General features: G+C 45.2%; 1 protein-coding gene across 1 annotated transcript in view; it reads left to right on the forward strand.

Moving 5' to 3' along the window:
• The window catches only part of TTC17 (tetratricopeptide repeat domain 17), a 155,351-nt gene that overhangs the window by 50,244 nt on the left and 87,688 nt on the right, over positions 1-17,419 (forward strand). Inside the window, 4 exon segments of the mRNA XM_038179844.2 lie at positions 941-1,084; positions 3,752-5,547; positions 10,013-10,397; positions 14,234-14,419. Coding sequence (XP_038035772.2) covers positions 941-1,084; positions 3,752-3,883 — 276 coding nt within the window. The 3' untranslated portion in view covers positions 3,884-5,547; positions 10,013-10,397; positions 14,234-14,419.

A 17,419-nucleotide genomic window follows, 5' to 3' on the forward strand; every position in this document is an offset into this window, starting at 1 on the left:
TGGGGGTCTTGTTTGTACAGATTTAGCTGCAACTTGAACTCAGTGAGAGTTAACACTGAATGAATTGCTATTTACTATTTTGTTTAATCTTCCTCCTTGGCTTTATGTGCTCTCCCTACTTTATCTCACCTTTTCTCATCTAAATAAAAGGTAATTAATTTTCCTGTGGGCTTCTTTTGTGATTCTCACTTCCACAGAATCTGCATAGTATCAAAACTGTGGCAGGGATCAAATACATACAGAATTTTTTATTCTTCTGTTGAGGGCATCTAAGACCTGCTTCTGAGTAGTATTTTGTCCTTTGTAGATGTGAAGCTCCCAGAGAGTTTGTTATGGCTGTCAGGGCTCCACAATTTTGTCAGTCAGACACGGTCACAGTCTGGAAATTCAGAAAATAAAAACATCAGTGACTACCTGAGAAAACTTTATTTATAGCTGTTACTCAGCATCCTACAGGAATTCTGTACCAGAAGCAGGATAGAAAACAGTGTGCCAGCTGTGCTAATGGTTAGACCCTTTTTTTCACTTCCCTGCTTTCCCTTTTTATTCCTATTCCTTCCCCTTCTATGCAACAGCTGAAGGAGGGGGGTTAGACTAACAGCTTCTCTCATCTCTTAGACTGCATCTCATCTTTTGGGTGAAAACTAACACAACATCATCTAAAAACTGGAACATTTAATGTGAGTTAGTTTTCGAATGGCTTGTCTGTGCAACAGTCATGTGTATCACTTTTGCGAGTAGATGTGTTTATAAGAGGGTTTTTTGTTTGTTTGTTTATAACTCAGGTTGAAATGCCCTTTTTATAGTAAAATAAGTCGAATTCATCACCTTCAAAAAGCGATCAGAGAGTGGAGTGGCCAGGTGGTGGAGCCTTCTGTCTTCCTGATCCTGAAACTATTTCAGTGGAAAGAACCTCACTGTTTATCGCTTTCTCTTCCAGGATGTACCACTAATAAGCCTAGCAAACATCTTCCACAATGCCAGGCTTTGGAATGATGCCATCATCGTGGCTACCATGGCAGTGGAAATAGCACCGCACTTTGTGGTTAATCATTTCACGCTGGCAAATGTCTACGTAGCAATGGTGAGTGTGCTGTCCCCTGTCTGTGTCTTGTCTTTGGTGAAGTCTGTATACAAATCCTGTTTCCACAAGTTGGAATTTTGAGGGAGCAACATTCACAAAATAAGGGAGGGATCAGGAAGAGAATATATATTTTTTTAATGTACTTTTTAAGACCATCAAAGCTCTCTATTACTCATTTAATTCTTGAAGGCCAGTGTTCTTACAAGCTGGCTTCAGGATGCTGTCTGCAAAGCTTTGTTAAGACAATAGCAAACAGTTGATAATTTTGGTTGTCTTCCCATCTAAACACAGGATATTTTTGTAATACTGGGAAATTAATGACAAGCTGAGTTTTTATCCTGGAGAGCTTAGTTTAACATAATTAGTAAAACACAGTTTGCTGCTGCAGTGAACAAACACAAGGGATGTTTAACTTCAGTATCTGAATTATCAACACCCAAAATAGTTTACAGATTTCATTTAAATTTCTTCATACTGCCTATATATTCTGATCTGCAAGTCAGCTTTCAGTATTTCCTGTGAATGCAAAATGTTCATTCCTTCTATGTTACAAAGGCTGGATTGGTTCTTGCATGTTTTATTCTCATCTTTAACAGGGCCAGTATATTTGAAAGGTAAGAGAGACACCATTAAACTGAAACGTAGCTAATACCTATGTCTGCTTCAGAAATATTTTCAATTACATGTGTTCCTATGTATCCCTGCCAGTTTTTAGTACTTGTTGTAGATCTGTCCTTAATATTTCGCTCTTCTGATTGAGTGGATCTTAGAGATAACAAGGAAAGTTGAGCAGGTATTCATGTATTGTGGCTATCAGGCTTGAAAAGAGCAGAATGCCCAGTGCTGTCAAACACAGTGCAAACAAACTGAAGAAAGGAATGACTTCATTCTATTAAGGTATTACTTCTCACAGTAGAAAGAAATGAAGTAGAAGTTTGATGCATGAGTTTTGAATGTCTTTCAAGTTAGAACTGGGCCTAAGAATAACTTTATTCTCCTGGCTATGAGAGATTTCTCAATGAAGCCACATTCATAATATAAAATGACTAGCAACAGGACAAACTTATCTTCCGGATCAACTTACACTGATATAAAGAAAAGTTAGTTTATTTTCTTTGTATTTAGCCAGCTGTATTTGAGAGCTGACCCTGGCAACAAGGTTGTAAAAGACACCATGTTAATTAATAGTATAGCATTGTAGAGGTCAACATTCCTTTATGGGCAAGACTTTTCAGCAAATTGCCTTAAAAAGCAGAAACTGTTGGCCGTTTTAAGGACTGAGAACTTCAGATGGATGTTATAGAAACTAATGCTGTGGGAAATAAATCTAAAAGAACTTCAAAGTCATATCAGATCACAGCAAGGAAATAACTACATCTAAAAATGGAAAAATCTGATTCTTGTTTTCATTTGTTTGTCAGTGCTCCCATAAACTAATGTGGGATATTCGATGTAATTCCTGTTGAAACTGTAGTAAAATACGTTTTTTTTAAATCATGACTCATTGATCTAGCTAGTGTTTATAAAGTGGCTAGAGGTGAATGTTACCTGGACTGTACAAATAGCTACTGAGAAACAGAACTCGACTGAAGTTGAGGTAATGCTTAGAGTGAGATCCTGGGAGTTGTAAGTATGAAGCAGGAGTCTGCCCATACTTCTGTCTTCTTTTACTTAGAAAGAAAATAAATTCAAAGTCTAGAAATGCTGTGCAGTGTGCTGCCTGCTTTCACATGGCAATGTTGGTTTAGCTTTTTACCAGTAGTTCATCAATAGTCTTGCCCTAGGAAATACTGAATATGCTGTTTAAGAGAAAAAGCACCCAAGTCCAGCATCTGTTTTAAAGCTCTTTTAGTGGTTCCCTTTAGTAGATTTGGAAAATAAATAAATTCTCGTTCACAGTCCCAAAAATACGTCGTAGGAGTAGCTCAGTTCCTGTAAGAGAAAAGAGGAGGAAAAAATGTAGAAAGTGACTAAAAAACCCACATTTTGTTTGTTTGTTTTTGTTTTTCTCCTCTCATGTTTTTCTTCTAAGACATTATTGGAAGTTGGCATTTTTTCCTGGTTAATAAACAAAAAAATGTGGGGTGGTATAGATAATTAGATTTCATTACTCTAAAATAAATGTTACTACACCATGAATGCTTCTTACTACCATTCTGGAGTCCAGGTTGTCAATTGAAATTGTCTAGCTGCTGTAAGATTTTAAATTATTAGGTCGATTTTTTTAATTTCCTTAGTTTGAGTAATCTTTTTGTACTAATTTCAAGCTTGTTCTTAAAAATGTTACCTTTTTAGCAAAGTTGATATTTTTGCATTGTACAAGAGTGCAAAGCTTTGATTTATGTCAATTCTGGATGAAATCTGCTTTTTAAAGGTTATTTCACAGTAAGAATGCACACACCTACTATTAAAAGGAAAAAGGTAAGATAATTGGTCAGGAATATTTAACAGTGATTTGACTCCCTTCCATGGGTTATGCAAAATTGGGTCATATAAGTCCAAGAAAGTACTAGTTATTTGGAGGAAAAAAAACAAAAACCACTAAACCACCAGGATGGTTTAGCTACCTCTGTGTATACCATGCCACTTAACTACTTAGAACAGGGAGGAAATAGAAAATGGCAGTGTCCACTCTGACTTAATGCAATCTTTGTTCTTTCTTTATAGGAAGAGTTTGAAAAGGCGATGAAATGGTATGAGTCAACATTAAAACTTCAGCCGGAGTTTGCCCCAGCGAAGAATCGAATCCGCACCATTCAGTGTCATTTACTTATGAAAAAAGAGCGACGGTCTCCGTAGAGATCAGCATGTTTCTCTTTTTTTTTAAGTCATTATTCACTATTCTGCTTTTAAGTGTGCTAAGATAAATCGATGAATCAACATTTTTAACAAGACTTTTAAAAAGAGATGGGATTTGGATCAAGGGTTCTTTTATTTTTTTCTCAGATAAAGGAGCATCTTCGGAAAATGTTTCACAGACCATAATTTTAAAACATCCGTGTAAATATTAAACCAAGGAACTTCCATAAGTCCATGACCACCTATGCCAGGACCCAGGCATCATTAGTTTTTCCTTAATGCTCAGATTGGCATCAGCATCCAAAATAACTTGCTTCATGTCTTATAATCTACATCAATAGAAATGCAAAGCAAACACCCATACCAGATAGTAAGAAGAGATAATCAGCAGTTCATCCATGTGAAACTCATGCTTTGTCCAGTCCTGTTTACTCCATGCCACATTGCCTGCTTTTTTGGAAAGGAGAAGGACAGAATTTCAAATGGTTTGTTTGTTCGTTTGTGTTTTTTTTTTTTTTAAAAAAAAGAGGGGGGTGTTAGGAACATCTAGCATTTTCAGAATTGTTTATTTCTGTTGGGGGATGAGGAGGAAATGAGGAGGGGAAAACAGCAGGACACTAAAGTTAAAGTGGTTTTTAAGCTTACTTGCAGAAAAAAAAAAAATCAGTAAAAATCCCAATAAGATGTTTTCTATCTGCCTATATATTCATAGCCCTCTGCCTCCCTGAAGGGTTGTTTTTACTGGTTATTTGTTCACTGTATTTCTGGTCATTTCGGAGTAAGGTGCAAGTTTATGCTCACTCTGAGCCATACTTTCAGCTGCTGAGAAGGAGCAGGGAGGCAGTGTCAAGGTATCATCAGCAAATGAGTCAGGTGAAAGATTTCCAAATCAGTTCTCTTTTTGTTTGGTGGAGGACATGATTCTCCAGACATCATTGTTGAATCAACAAGGGCACATATTTGAAATAAAATAAATTGTTTATGAACAAAACACAGCGTCTCCTCTAATCTGTGTGTCCTGTGCCATTTGAAGGAGATTAGGCTTGGGGAACAGCAGCCTTTCTTTGGGAGCAAACAGAGCTGGGAGTCAGGAAAGCCTTTAACACCCTTGGTTTATATAATGATTTTCTACATATCCGTGGAAAAATCTCAATACCTCTATGCCTGGCCCCTTTTTAATGTTTCTTCGTTCAGTGACGCAAATTAAGAGTAAGTATGGCAGTGGTGGAAATTATGGCATCAACATATTTTTTAACCTACTTTATTACTTCATAAAAGGATCCTGAATATTTTTATATATAATTGAAGATGAACAGTTCTAAGGCAAATGTTTACCTCTGTTTTACTGCAAGTAATTTCTACTAATCTAGAAAGCCTCAAAGAGGTATAAGCAAGTGCTATTGTTGGGTAGATTTTCATTAAAAATGGGTCAATGTGTTGAATTTCTGATGGCCAACAGAGACAACAGCATGTCAAATTTCATTCTCTTCCCAAGGCTACTCAAAAGCCTGATAATGTTGACTGGAGATCCATCTCTATAAACTCTAGTGTGAGGAGGCAGATCACTTTCTGGAAAGTCTGATACACCACCACAAGCATCATGGACTGAGTTGATGAATTGCAGAGACTTCTCACAGAGATGTTTGGGAGGAGAACCTAGTAAGGTAGGTGCAAGTAAATGGAAAGAAGCTCCATCCGAGGTAGAAAAATATTAAAGCAAAAGGCTTTTCCTTGAGCTAAAGAAATGCAAAGAGAGGCAGCGTTTTATTCTTTTTTTTGTTTTGTTTTGTTTTTTACCGATCTGCTTTACGTTCATAGTGGTTGATAAAACCTTGGGAGTACTTGGCAAATGTTACATTTTGAAATGTAATATGCACAAACTTCTCTTACTTGGGATAGAGGATCCAGCTTACAGCTTGGTTTCCCAATGTATTGTGGTCAAATCAAGTGATTTGATCAAGCTACACACTGAGCTTTCTACTGCATCTGTCTCGCCGATGGTGAGCAGTGTTGGGATTGAAGTAAGTAAAGACTAAAGCAGGTCCCTAAGAACCTAGAGCAGCCACATGAGGGGTACAGGTGGTCAATACTGGCTGTGTCAATAGATGGAATTGAAATAGACCTTCTGGATCAACAAGTATTATGCTCATAGACAGCATTGGTGCACACTTAAAATTAGTCATTAATACTCTTGTCAGTTTACATCTTGCTTACTGCAGTTGTTTTTTGTTTGTTTGTTTTAGAAATGCAGTGAGGTGCACTGTATATAGACATCACACAAAAGGCAGGAACACTGCTGTGTGCATGGCCATACTGTAAACTGGTGTTCCCACCAAGGAGTAGCAGGCTATTTATCATCTTGAGCTGCGTGCATTTTCAGAGAACTCGCACCTTATAAATGGTTCTTCAAAACTGCAGCAGTCTGACTCCATGTATTTTGTCTGAATCTTAGTTAAGTGTTTTAAGGGAGCATGTATTGCCTTACTCCCATTAAACTTGGCTGTACAGCTGTTCACTTGTTAATCGGCTACTCTGTGCTGTATCTGCCATGCAACTAACTTCGAAATAGCTCATGCTTCCCTCTTAACTGTCTTTTCATAAATTTTAGGTAATTCTTTTAAGCGTTATAATGATTTCCATCAGCTGCTTGCAGTGCATAAGCAGTGCATAAAATTGATGCAGAGAAGCGAAGAGATCTACTTGAGCATAAATTTGGGCTAACGCCAGCAGTAAACGTGTCCTAAAAATTTCACCCGCTGATGAATCTACTGGGGACCATTTGCTCCCACCTTGGAGAAGGCAGATGGAGTGCTCTTCTTTCTCATTCCTGTGTCTGAAACCCTCCTGCATAAATGCAAAGAATGGGGGGTTTTGAGTGGTCTGGCTGTGTTCAAGTGTCAGTCAAAGAAAAACTAATTATGCTTAGTTTAGAAGCAGGAGACAAGTTGGGCAGCGTGTTGAAAGGGAAGCCAGTGCATTTTGTGGAGCAAAGGTGTGGTTCTCCGCAGGATGAGCTAGCTATTTAAGGATGAAATCCATCTTCATTTAGTCCATTTTAAAATAAGCTAGCTAAGCTAGTTGTCTGGGCTCCATCTTCAGTAGATGGAGAAGATGATTATCTCCAGAGGGTGATTCACCTCGCTGTGACAAATTGCCTGTTCAAACTGCCTAGTCCTTTCCATTGAGTACCTTTGACCAACTAAATTTAAACATGATTTCTAATGAGACTTAGTGACTTATTTCATAATGACTAGCTCTGCTAAGTGTATCTTCCAAGTAGTCTAATTTAGAGATGACAAAATCATAGGTAAGCAGGAAAATCCTCTTTTCTAAAATACATATTTTTCCCTCCGTCGTTTCCAGGATGTTCACAGAAATTGAAATACAGATGGGAAAAAGTCTCCATTTGTTTGCAGATGGCATGATGCGCCTGATATCGAAGGGCTTTTCAGAGCACAACTTGCAGGAACAGAATCGGATTCTTCTGTACATGGAGCAGTGGCTTTGGTTCACTGATGGCATAGCCGTACTGATCAGGGCTGCACCAATCCTCCACAAAGAAGGAAAACGCAAAGTGCTGTGGCACCCAGTGTGACCACTGAACCATATTGTGAAACCTATTGTTGCACTGAAACAATAGGTTTCACAATGCAGCAGAGGCTGGGATCTTAATTTCCATCACCTGTAGTTTCCTTGCATCACCTGTGATGACCAACGTTTGTAATAGACCAAAAATACAAATCTGACAAGTTTTCTGATGGAGCTTGCAACCTTCTTTTTTCCCCGTTCCCTAACCCTCCTACCTTCTCTCTTAACTAAGAGGAAGGAGGATAAAAACAAACAAAGCCCCATAACCTCTCCGTAGCAATTGTGTGGTAGCCAAAGATGCTGTACTAGCTCTGCTACAGAACTGGGATGCGACTCGTGGCACTTTGCTCGTGGGCAGCTTTCAGTAGCTGCCATGAACTTGTCTGGTTAGCAAATTAGAGCCCCCTGTGTTTAGACCTGCTTCATGAGCAGTGATGTTCCCAGCCGTGTCGCTGCCCTTCTGCGTGACTTTAGGCAAGGCATTTCCCCTCCTCGCTGCACCTCTCTGCCTCCCACGCCTTGTCTGATGTCTTTTTAGAACATATGGGGTTTTTGGAGCTGGAATCGCTGCTGTTTATGTCTTTGTATGAGAAACAGTTGTAGTGCCAGGGAATACAAATAGTAACAGCACAAATTAAAAACAACTGTGTGGAGACCTATGAAGTGGGGAATGGGAAGAGTTTAATAGTCTCTGTATCAGCGCTGAAAGAGTGAAAATGCTTTTAGAAGAACTTCTTTTGGCGTTCAGCAAAATGCAAGCTCCTTTTCATCTCCAGAACTACTGGATGTTGCGTGGAAGGTTCAAGATGGTCCTCCCATCTCAAGCATCACTAGAGGTGTCCTTCTGGCGCGTTGCAGGTTGCCTTGATTTCTTAGAGGACCAGCTGGCCACGTTCTGGCCAGTGAGTCTCACTTCAAAGAAATGTCCCCAAAGAGTGAGGTTTGTTGCCTGAGAGCCCGAGGGGTTGCTCTTGTTGATTTTCTCATTTAATTTGCCGAATGTACTCGGGCATGCCAGTATTGATTCAAACAAAACAAATGGGTCTGTGAATGCTGAGGCTTATGAAGCTTTGCTATCAATTTGTGGTTTTCTGGTTGCCATCTGATGGCTGGTCATCTGTGAGAGCCAGCAGAAGGCTGGCCCGCAAATGACGAACAGGAAAAGCCAGGCAGTGAGCTTAAATGCATTTTATCATTGTTATTAGGAAATCTAGACGAGATTGATACAACCTATATTCTGCACATACAATGTTACATGTGGGCTTGCCGAATTAAATGAGAGGGTTCTCATACTCAAAGCTCTTCTCAGATTTAAGTATTGAAAAGAGTGGGATTGATTTGGACCAGCGTTTTGGTAAGGCTCGCCCCTTGAAACAGCAACCCTCACAACTTCTGTTAACTGTTGAGTTTTAGCCTTTTTCCTAATTATCTGTGTTTGGGCCTTAGAGCAAAAATAATATTAATAGTAACCAAGTTCAGTGGTACCACAGGAGGAACAGCTTCAAATTCAGGTGGTGGTGAGTTAGCCTTGTGGCATTTTCAAGAGGATCCTCTGAAGACAGGTGTTCTGCTTTTTATTTTTGTATTTAGTTTCAGACTGTTCCTTCCATTTTTGATCCTTCGGAGTCGGGTTATTTCTAGCCTAATAGAGTTTTGCTATTTGTGTCTATTTGTGCTCATAGCAGGCCAGGTGTTTCAGACAAGACAATCTCTGTTCTGCAGAGCGCTGTCACAGACGTTGGCCCACGGTAAACTTTCAGTGGTTACAGCCTTTGCCTACGGAGTTCACTCCGTGGTCAAGGATTAGATGGCTGTTTGTTCGTATCTGCTGGCTCCAGTCCCCTCACGGTGACATCGCTGCTGTTCTCAAACTTTGAGCGATCCACGTTTCTCTGTGCCGAACGCAGCAGTCTGCCAAGCCAGGCAGCCGTCGTTCTAATACAGTAATGGAAAACTTTCAACCCAAATTTTTGACTGTTTTTTTTTGATCTAAATCCAATCTTGTCTTCTCTCTATAATTATCTAATTCTACCGTAGCTTAAAAAATAAAAAATAAATCTCAGAGCTGCTGCAGTTGCAAATTACAGTATGATAGCATGAGTTACCAGTATGTCTTATGACTGCCTTTGGCTGTAGCCTGCCTTGTGCTCCATGTGCTGAGGGGCAAAGAAGTAATATTTAAAAGTCATTAAGAGACACTGACTCGTGGGCAGATGCGATCTAAACAAAAGAAATGGATGGTGGAAGCCCAGAGGACACCAGTTTTATCCAACTGCCATGCCAGGAGCTAAGGTAGGACAGCGTTCTGTGGGAACAGGGAAAAGAAACCAGGTTTCAGTGGTGAGACTCAAGGAGCAGGGGGATCTCTCAGGGGAAGAGCACGAGCACGGAGAGCCCCGGAGCTCAGCGCAGTGCTGCGGGGTGTCTGACGTGCCCAGCACACCAACAGGCTGGGGTGCCTGCGCCCTGCGTTCAAACGCAGCTGTGTGTCACTGCTGGGTCTCCTCCTGTGATGATGTATGCCCATTTTCTAACTTGCAGGGATTGCAGCACCCACGGCAGGGAGTTCCAGGGATCAGGGTCCTTTCTGAAGAAGCAGCGGTGAAGAATCAGCTGTTGGCTTTGAACCTGCCAGTTCCATGTGATGCTTCCTATTTCTTGTGTCAGAAGAGACCGTGCAGAGTTGTTCTCCCTCAGCTTTCCCCTTGCAGGCTTGTCTAAGGCATGCCTTGCTGACTAAGCTGAGGCCTGACTAGGCTTGTTTTGGCTTTCAGCCTAGTGGCTCTTGTTTGGGAATATAGAACACTTGCTAAAAAGTGAATTTTTTTATCATCAGCATGTACAGCATCTGCAGTCTGCTTTCTCTCCTGCTTCTCCACCTGGATTGCGAATGCTGCTGGGAGAGAAAGGTCAGGACGTGACTCAGGTACGCAAGGTGTTAACACCGGGGTGGCCGATCTGCAGCCCACACACCAGATGCATCTCCTGGCCCGCTTGTTCTCACTCAGTGAGGTCTGCGCCTTGTCTCGTGGCACAGGGATGTAGCTGCGTGTTGGGTCAGCTGAGGAAGAGTCTTCTGAGCAACCAGGTGGCATAGTGGCACCTGTAGAGGTCCCTAATTGTGGAGGGATGCGCACATTCGTGTAACAAAAAGCTCCAAGTGTACCTCACTAACCAAAAAGTAGGGCCCCCGTTTGCCGTCTGGCCACACAGGCTTGGGGTCACAGCAAATGCAGACTGTGGCACCACACCAAGCTCTTTGCATGCGCTGGTGTGCTACTATGAGAACGACCCCCGTGGTTAATTGTAACCGTGGGGTATATAGCATTAAATCTCTGGTTTATTTCCTGGCCTGGTGCTGTTAACTGTTAGGCTGCCCTAATGAAAATTGGAAGCACGCAGCCTTTGCAACCCGCGCCTTACCTGTGGGTTGCTGCGGTGCCTTACGGTCTGGTTCAGTGAACTGGCAGAGGCGAACTGAATGACCTTACAAGCAGTAATTCCTTAATTGCCCGTGGTCACTCAGGGCAGTTTTAATGATTTGGAGCGGCTTGGTCAGCACCTAGCGTGCCGCAGGTTTACGTGGGCCCTCCTTTAAGCTCCATAGCAGCCCTGCTCCCACGCCTGCAGCAGCACAAGCACCTCGGGAAGCGCCTAATGGGGTGGCCGCAGCCCTGCTGAAGCCCTCTCCAGCTAAGGGGGAAGGAGTGTGCTTCCTCAGGAGCAGAGCAGCGTAGCACCGGCACTGCTATCCTGACAAAGATCCCCGTGTCCTCTTTGATAAATAGGATATTCTGTGCTCGTAGAAACCCGGAGTGTTTCTTACGAACCACTTTCCCCTAAAATGCTTCAAAGACATTTTGACCAGCTAGTGTTGACAAGGCTTCTTTTCTTCAGCGGGAGGACCTGCAAGAGGAAGAAAAGAGGAAAAACTCCCACCCAGTGGTGGGTTTTTTTGCCCTTTTTCCTTAGAAACTCTTCCGCTGAGAAGCCAGGACAAACCCCTTCTGTGCTTTCAGCCTTCTTGGGTGCTACCCAAGATGGGGCAACCCATCAAGTCTTTGACTTTAAAACTTTCTGTTAGCGAGCGAGAGCAACAAGGCTTCCTGATTTTGTCAGAGTGTGCGAGGAAGTTTTGAGAGGGGAATTAGATGTGTGGATGAATTCACAATATTGGTTAAAAAATAAAAAAAAAATAAAAAAAGAGGGGGAGATATTTAATAGAATGAACTACATGGGCACAGTGGATAAAATGGAAATGAATCCACCCCTGTAACTCTCCCACTTCCAAGTGCCACCAGCACTCCTTGATTACAGGCTCGTGCCTTTTCCTGTGCACTGCTCTTGATGTCTCCAGCAAAATGGGGCCTGGCTGGCACCTCTGGCTTTGGGGGGACCAGCAGTTTTACTTCTTCTTCCTTAATCCTCAAAGGCTTCCCCGCAGAGCCCAGCTGTAGCTCCCAGGCACCTGCCTTTCTTCCCCTGTGTCCCGCTTCCTCCACCCCTGTGAGCCCTGCGGCCTGAGGAGAATTGCAGAGGTGGAGGGGAGCTGGGGCTGTGCGGAGAAGCCAGGCAGAGGCAGCTGCCAGCCTCCGAGTGCTTCCCCTGTTCCTCACCGTCTCCTCCAGCCTCTTCGAGCTGCTGTGTGGGAGGAAAGAGCAGCACCAGCAGCTGGAGGAAGGTGGGAGGAGTGGGAGGCAGACGAGGGCAGAGCACCTGGGGGCTGCGAGCCGCCCTCGCTGGCCGCCCCCTCCAGGCTGCAGGGGGGGGGGCGAGGAGCACGGCAGCGGGGCGGGCAGCGGGGCGATCCCTCAGCCCTAGGGCGTTTGTGCCTTTCTCCAGGCCAGGCACGAAGTTACTCCCCGCGGCCTGGTGCTGCTGCCCGCGGCCTGCAGGTGGCAGCCGGAGCCCAGCGAGCGGCGCCGGGCCGGGCTCGCAGCCCGCTGCTCCCCCCGGGGCTGCGGGGCCGTCGGGGCTGGGGCTGGGGCTGCCGCTCCGCCGCCTCGCCCCCCAAGCAGGGCAGAGCCGCAGCCGGGTGACCCCAAAGCCTCGTCCTGAGGTGTCTGCAAAGCCTGAGCCCCCCCGCTTGCAGCCCCAGACGGGGCGAGCACGGGCGGCCCCCTGCCCTGAGGCTGCCCCGAAACGCCTCAGCTCGCCCCCGGGATCCTCCTCGGGCTCCCTCAGCCCCTGACCACCCCTTCCCCATGGCTGGGGGAGCGAGGAGGCGGCTCCCCGAGAGGAATTGGGGCAAAACCCGCAGGGACGAGCCGTCGGGGTTTGGTCGCCGGACCCCCGGCGCCTTGCAGCCCCCTGGAGGGGACGGGAGCGGAGCCGGGGCTGCCCCTGCGGGGGGTGGCGGTGGCCGCGGGGGGGACACGTCCTGCCTGGCCCCCTCTGCACAGGGTGCTTGGGACACACGGGAGGGGACCGCAGGCTGCAGGGCTGTCGCTCTGCCCCCCATTTGCCAGCCTGAAATGCTCTTTAAAACGTATTAAAAAAAAAAAAATCCAAACACTATTAAATGCAAAGAAATCATGAAAAACAACAAGGAACAAAAGCTCTCAATCCTAGCTGAGCACTGCACAGACAGGAACCTGCTCTGACGTACATGAGCACCCCATAGGGATTAACTCTCTCCTGCCCAGCAAAGCCAGCCTTCTAGTTTCTACTTTGCAGCACATTTTGTGTGCTATAAATGTATTTAATCTAGCCAGATAGAGAGATTAAAAGGTACAGGTTTAGTTCCTATCTGCAGCTGCCTCCACCCTAAAATAAAATAAAAAAAAATGGTCTGGGATTTTTCTGCCTCTATGACAGATCCAAAGAAATTTCCCTGGTGAAGCAGACACGAGAAATAGGCAGCAAAATGAGAAGGAGAAGCTCTTGGAGTCATTTTCCCCTTTGCCTCCCTGTAGCAGATCTGCAGGAGGGAGGGTGTCGCCCGTCTACTACCAGCCAGGTCGTGGTTTGCTTCCTCGCCCCTTAGCTGGGCTTCCTAAAACCCCTTGCAGCCCCTTGCAGACCCAGCCTCGTCCAGCACCCCCAGCAAGGTGACAGCAGGCACCATTAACCCTGCCGGGCAAAGAGGGGCAGCAAGGCACCAGGGGGCATTGTGCCAAGCCACCTTACAGGTAGTGCCTGGAAGAGAAATTGGGAGGTGGCAGCCTCAGTTTTGACTTTCACCTTCACGTCAGGTTTCCTCCTTTTCCTCTGCCTGCAGTGCCAGACCACTGCAGTGCCAAGTACACAACAGCATCCTCCATCTTCTCACCGTCTTTGGTACCACAGCAGGGTGGAGGGATGTGTAGCCTGCAAGCCTCCAGACCCTCACACGCTTTGCTAGGAGCCTGCAGCTTAGAAAGCTGGACTGGGAGATTCACACTTCTGGCTGTCTGCATTGTCCTTCGTTTCTGTAGAAGTGGAGCATCATTGCTGAGGAGGGAGTTACTCAGAAATGACTTGCTTCACGTACTGTCACTGCATCTGTCCCATGTTTAAGCTGAGTGAGAAGGTCTGATGCCTTTCCTGATGTACTGTGTGCTCCTATTCCCTTTCTTTCCCCGCATCTGTTGACAATTCAAAGTCTCTCCATGGGACCACCTGCTCAGGGATACACCCTTTAATAGGTCTCAGCTGCAGCTACAACAAGAAAAATTAGGAACAGTGTAGAATTGCTGTGACAATTAAGACATAGCACTGCATAAATGAGCTTATCCTTTTCATTGTATCAGCAAATTTTGAGTTCTCTTTTTTTAATTTCAGGTCTGACTGGACACAACTAGCATCTTGGGGTGCCTGATGGGTGTCTGCATGGGAGATGTGTAGACATCACCATTCTCTTTCCCTGATAACCAATTACTGTGGTACAGCACAGGACCTGAGCAAGCATCCATAACACCTGAGATGGCAGTGATACTCCTGTGATGGAGGGTAGATCATCAGACACAGGTAGGTGGTAACAGGTACGATGTTTTCCTTGAGAAATACAAGTGCAAATATTTACCTGTTTTCACTCTACTGCAGTTAATATTACAAAAAGAAATTGAAATTTCTTCTTCTAAAAAGGGGGGTGAGGGGGAGAATGGCTTCTTAGGAAGATGGGAGTTATGGTAGAGAATGCCTCATGTCTGCACATCTGTTCTAGAAATGGAAAATGTTCGTGAGCTGTATCCAATCACTTCATTGAAGTCTTTTCCCAAAACACCACCTCTGCTTTTCTTGATTCTGGGAAGGTACAATTCTGAATCTATATTTTAAGTTCATCCTAAAATAAGACAACACGAGGTTGAAGATGCCTAGTTAGCACTGCAGGAATGTGATACTAGGAATTCAGATGTTACGTGGTATGAAATGTATGGTGTACAGATTCTAAATTCAAGAGCTTGCCAGCAAGTTTCTGGCCAATCTTGTTGATCATTTTGCCATGATTTTAATGTTGGTCCTCACACGTCGGTGCAATGTAGAAATGTTGAGGGAAGTGCCACAGGTGCCAACCGGGACTTTTCTGAGCCTCTTGTCATCCTCTTGACATTGAAGGTTTTGGACTGTGCCTGGGGCCCACGAGGCCCTAGCAGCAAGCGCAAAGTTTTAGAGAGAAGTCGTTGAGGATACTGTGGCACGAGACAGTTGGGGAAAGCAATAACTGAGAGTCAGAATGTGAAAAAAATACACACTTCTCAGGGTTGTGTTGCACAAAAGCTACCATTCAGTGGCATTTGGTGAGAACTTCCCAAATAAGACCAACAAGATATCAGCGTGGTACAATGTTACCTGAACGCTACAGAGGAAGGCTTAAAATCCCTTTAGTGCGCCTCATTGCTTAACATTTATCTAGCTCTAGAAAGTCGAGCAAAGACTAGTTTTCATATTATTTTAAATGCCCCAAAACTTGGGATTGAAACCTAAATCCTTCCTCATCCGTGGCCCTCCTGTTAGTGATGAGACCACAGCATCACAGATCCTCTTAAGGATCTTAAGTTAAAACTGCTTTCTTCCAGTGCTGCTGCTCTCGTTGTCTCCATTTGCTAATTGTGAACATGGAAACTTGATAGCCAGAGACCTCAGGCTAGAGCTTTACAGATCTCCAGATTACACAGTCATAATTAAATTGAGGAGAGTGGAGGGAAAGGAATTAATATTAAAAAAAAAAAAAAAAAAAAAAGACGACAACCTAACCCCCAGAAATCAAATCCATGACAATGAGTTTAAATGTATGGTGTGTGGCCAGTGACATATGAGTCACTTGAGCCTATCTTTATAAGAGTAACAAAGTATGAATAAAACACCCAGCTGGCATGGTGCCACTGTCCCTGTAGATATATCAGAGCATAACAGCAGCCTGCGTTGTCAGCTGGAGGTTTATTGTCATCAAGGCCAATGGAAATCTTAGTCCTGGTGCTCGGATAAGAGTCATCCCACACCCCAGCCTCCTATTACAGCTCTTCCTCAGAGCCGTCCTCCATAGCTGTGCTTCTCTTCACTGCCTTCACACCCCATCCCATTTGGTTTTCGTGAATCAACACAGTTGTCAAAAAAATCCTTAGGAAGTACCTGGGCCTGCTTCTCTGGTAGTTATGTGGCCCAAGAGCCTAGCAGCAATGCAGAGAGGTTTGACCTATTCTTGCCTTGGTGTTTTGTGTTAACTGGGGAGCTGCTGGACAGGATGGAGGAGCTGATGTGTGGCCTTCATGTCCCTGTGTGTGGTGTGTCCACAGGCCTTGGCTGGGCCTGTCCACGTTTTCCATCTGAGGACTCGAGTGTGGCCAGTGTTGAACTGGCACTTGCTTTCTGCTGTGCAGAGAAATGCTCTGTGAAATGGAGGCAGCTCCTTAGAGCAGCTTCCACCACCATCAGCGTGATGAGCTGTCACAGACAAAACATAAAGAGGGGGTGAGGGCCATTTTCATCTGGGGACGAGAGCTTGTAATAGATCAGTGTACTTCCCAACCCCTGCTCCCATGGATGCAGCTATACCAGATGCCAAAGTTGGTATCTAATCCCGTCCCACCCTCCATCACCAAGGATCAGACCAGAGGGAGGCCGTGAGGGCAAGACTATTTTTCCTGAAATAGCCAGTTTTCTACTCAACACCATTCCATACTGGTGGTGCAGCTGGGAGGCCCAGCCCACTCAGCACTCCCCCATGGCCACGCAGCCCTTCCCCGGGGTCAAGGACAGCTTTGCACAAGGGGCCAGGTGGGCAGTGGTGGCACAGGCCCCAGCTCATCACCCCAGCTGCGGTCCCATTTGCATGGAGGCCGCAAACGAGAGCGGTGCGTGCATTCCCAGACGAGTCGGGGAACTGTGCCATCGTGAGGCAACTGATCCCGTGTCTGTGGCGCCGAGAAGAGGAGCCCCCCCCCGCGCCTCAGCGAGCAGGCAGCGAGTGGGGGCTCCTCCACGGGAATCCCTCCCCGCTGCAGCCTGCTCTCCCCCAGGTCCCCGGCGTGTGTGTGTGGGGTGCGCTGCACCTGCCTCAGACGGGTGGCTGCCGGCTTGTTTCTCATTCCGGCGTTCAGCTGAAGATAGATCTGCACTGCCTGCGTAGATGTGAAGGGAGGATGGTTCAGCTGGTGTAGCTGGCTCAGCCTGAAGTGCCCCGCCGCATCCAGCCCTCTCCCTCACAGGGAAGGAGGCAGCTGTAGCCTGTTGCCTCTCGCTGAGTCTGTTTGTAGGGAAGTTGTGAGGTGAAAGCTCGAATATGTGGGCTGAGCACTCCAAGGTTTAAAAAAAAATAAAAAAAGATCTCAAGTGGAGGGGCAGCTGGAGGTTCACACTGGTATTTGTGAAGTCCAGCCCAGGATGGGGCGAGGCGTTGTCCTTCCCAGGCTGTATGGCCCATGGGTGCACAGCCCAAACTCTCTGGCTTCTTCCATCCATTATGAGGTACTAATTAATTTCACCCCATACCTTCCCCAGCTATTCCTGCTCTAGCCTGCCAGCTAGGGC

The sequence above is a fragment of the Anas platyrhynchos genome, chromosome 5 (genome assembly GCF_047663525.1).
Source record: "Anas platyrhynchos isolate ZD024472 breed Pekin duck chromosome 5, IASCAAS_PekinDuck_T2T, whole genome shotgun sequence".
Lineage (NCBI taxonomy): Eukaryota > Metazoa > Chordata > Aves > Anseriformes > Anatidae > Anas > Anas platyrhynchos.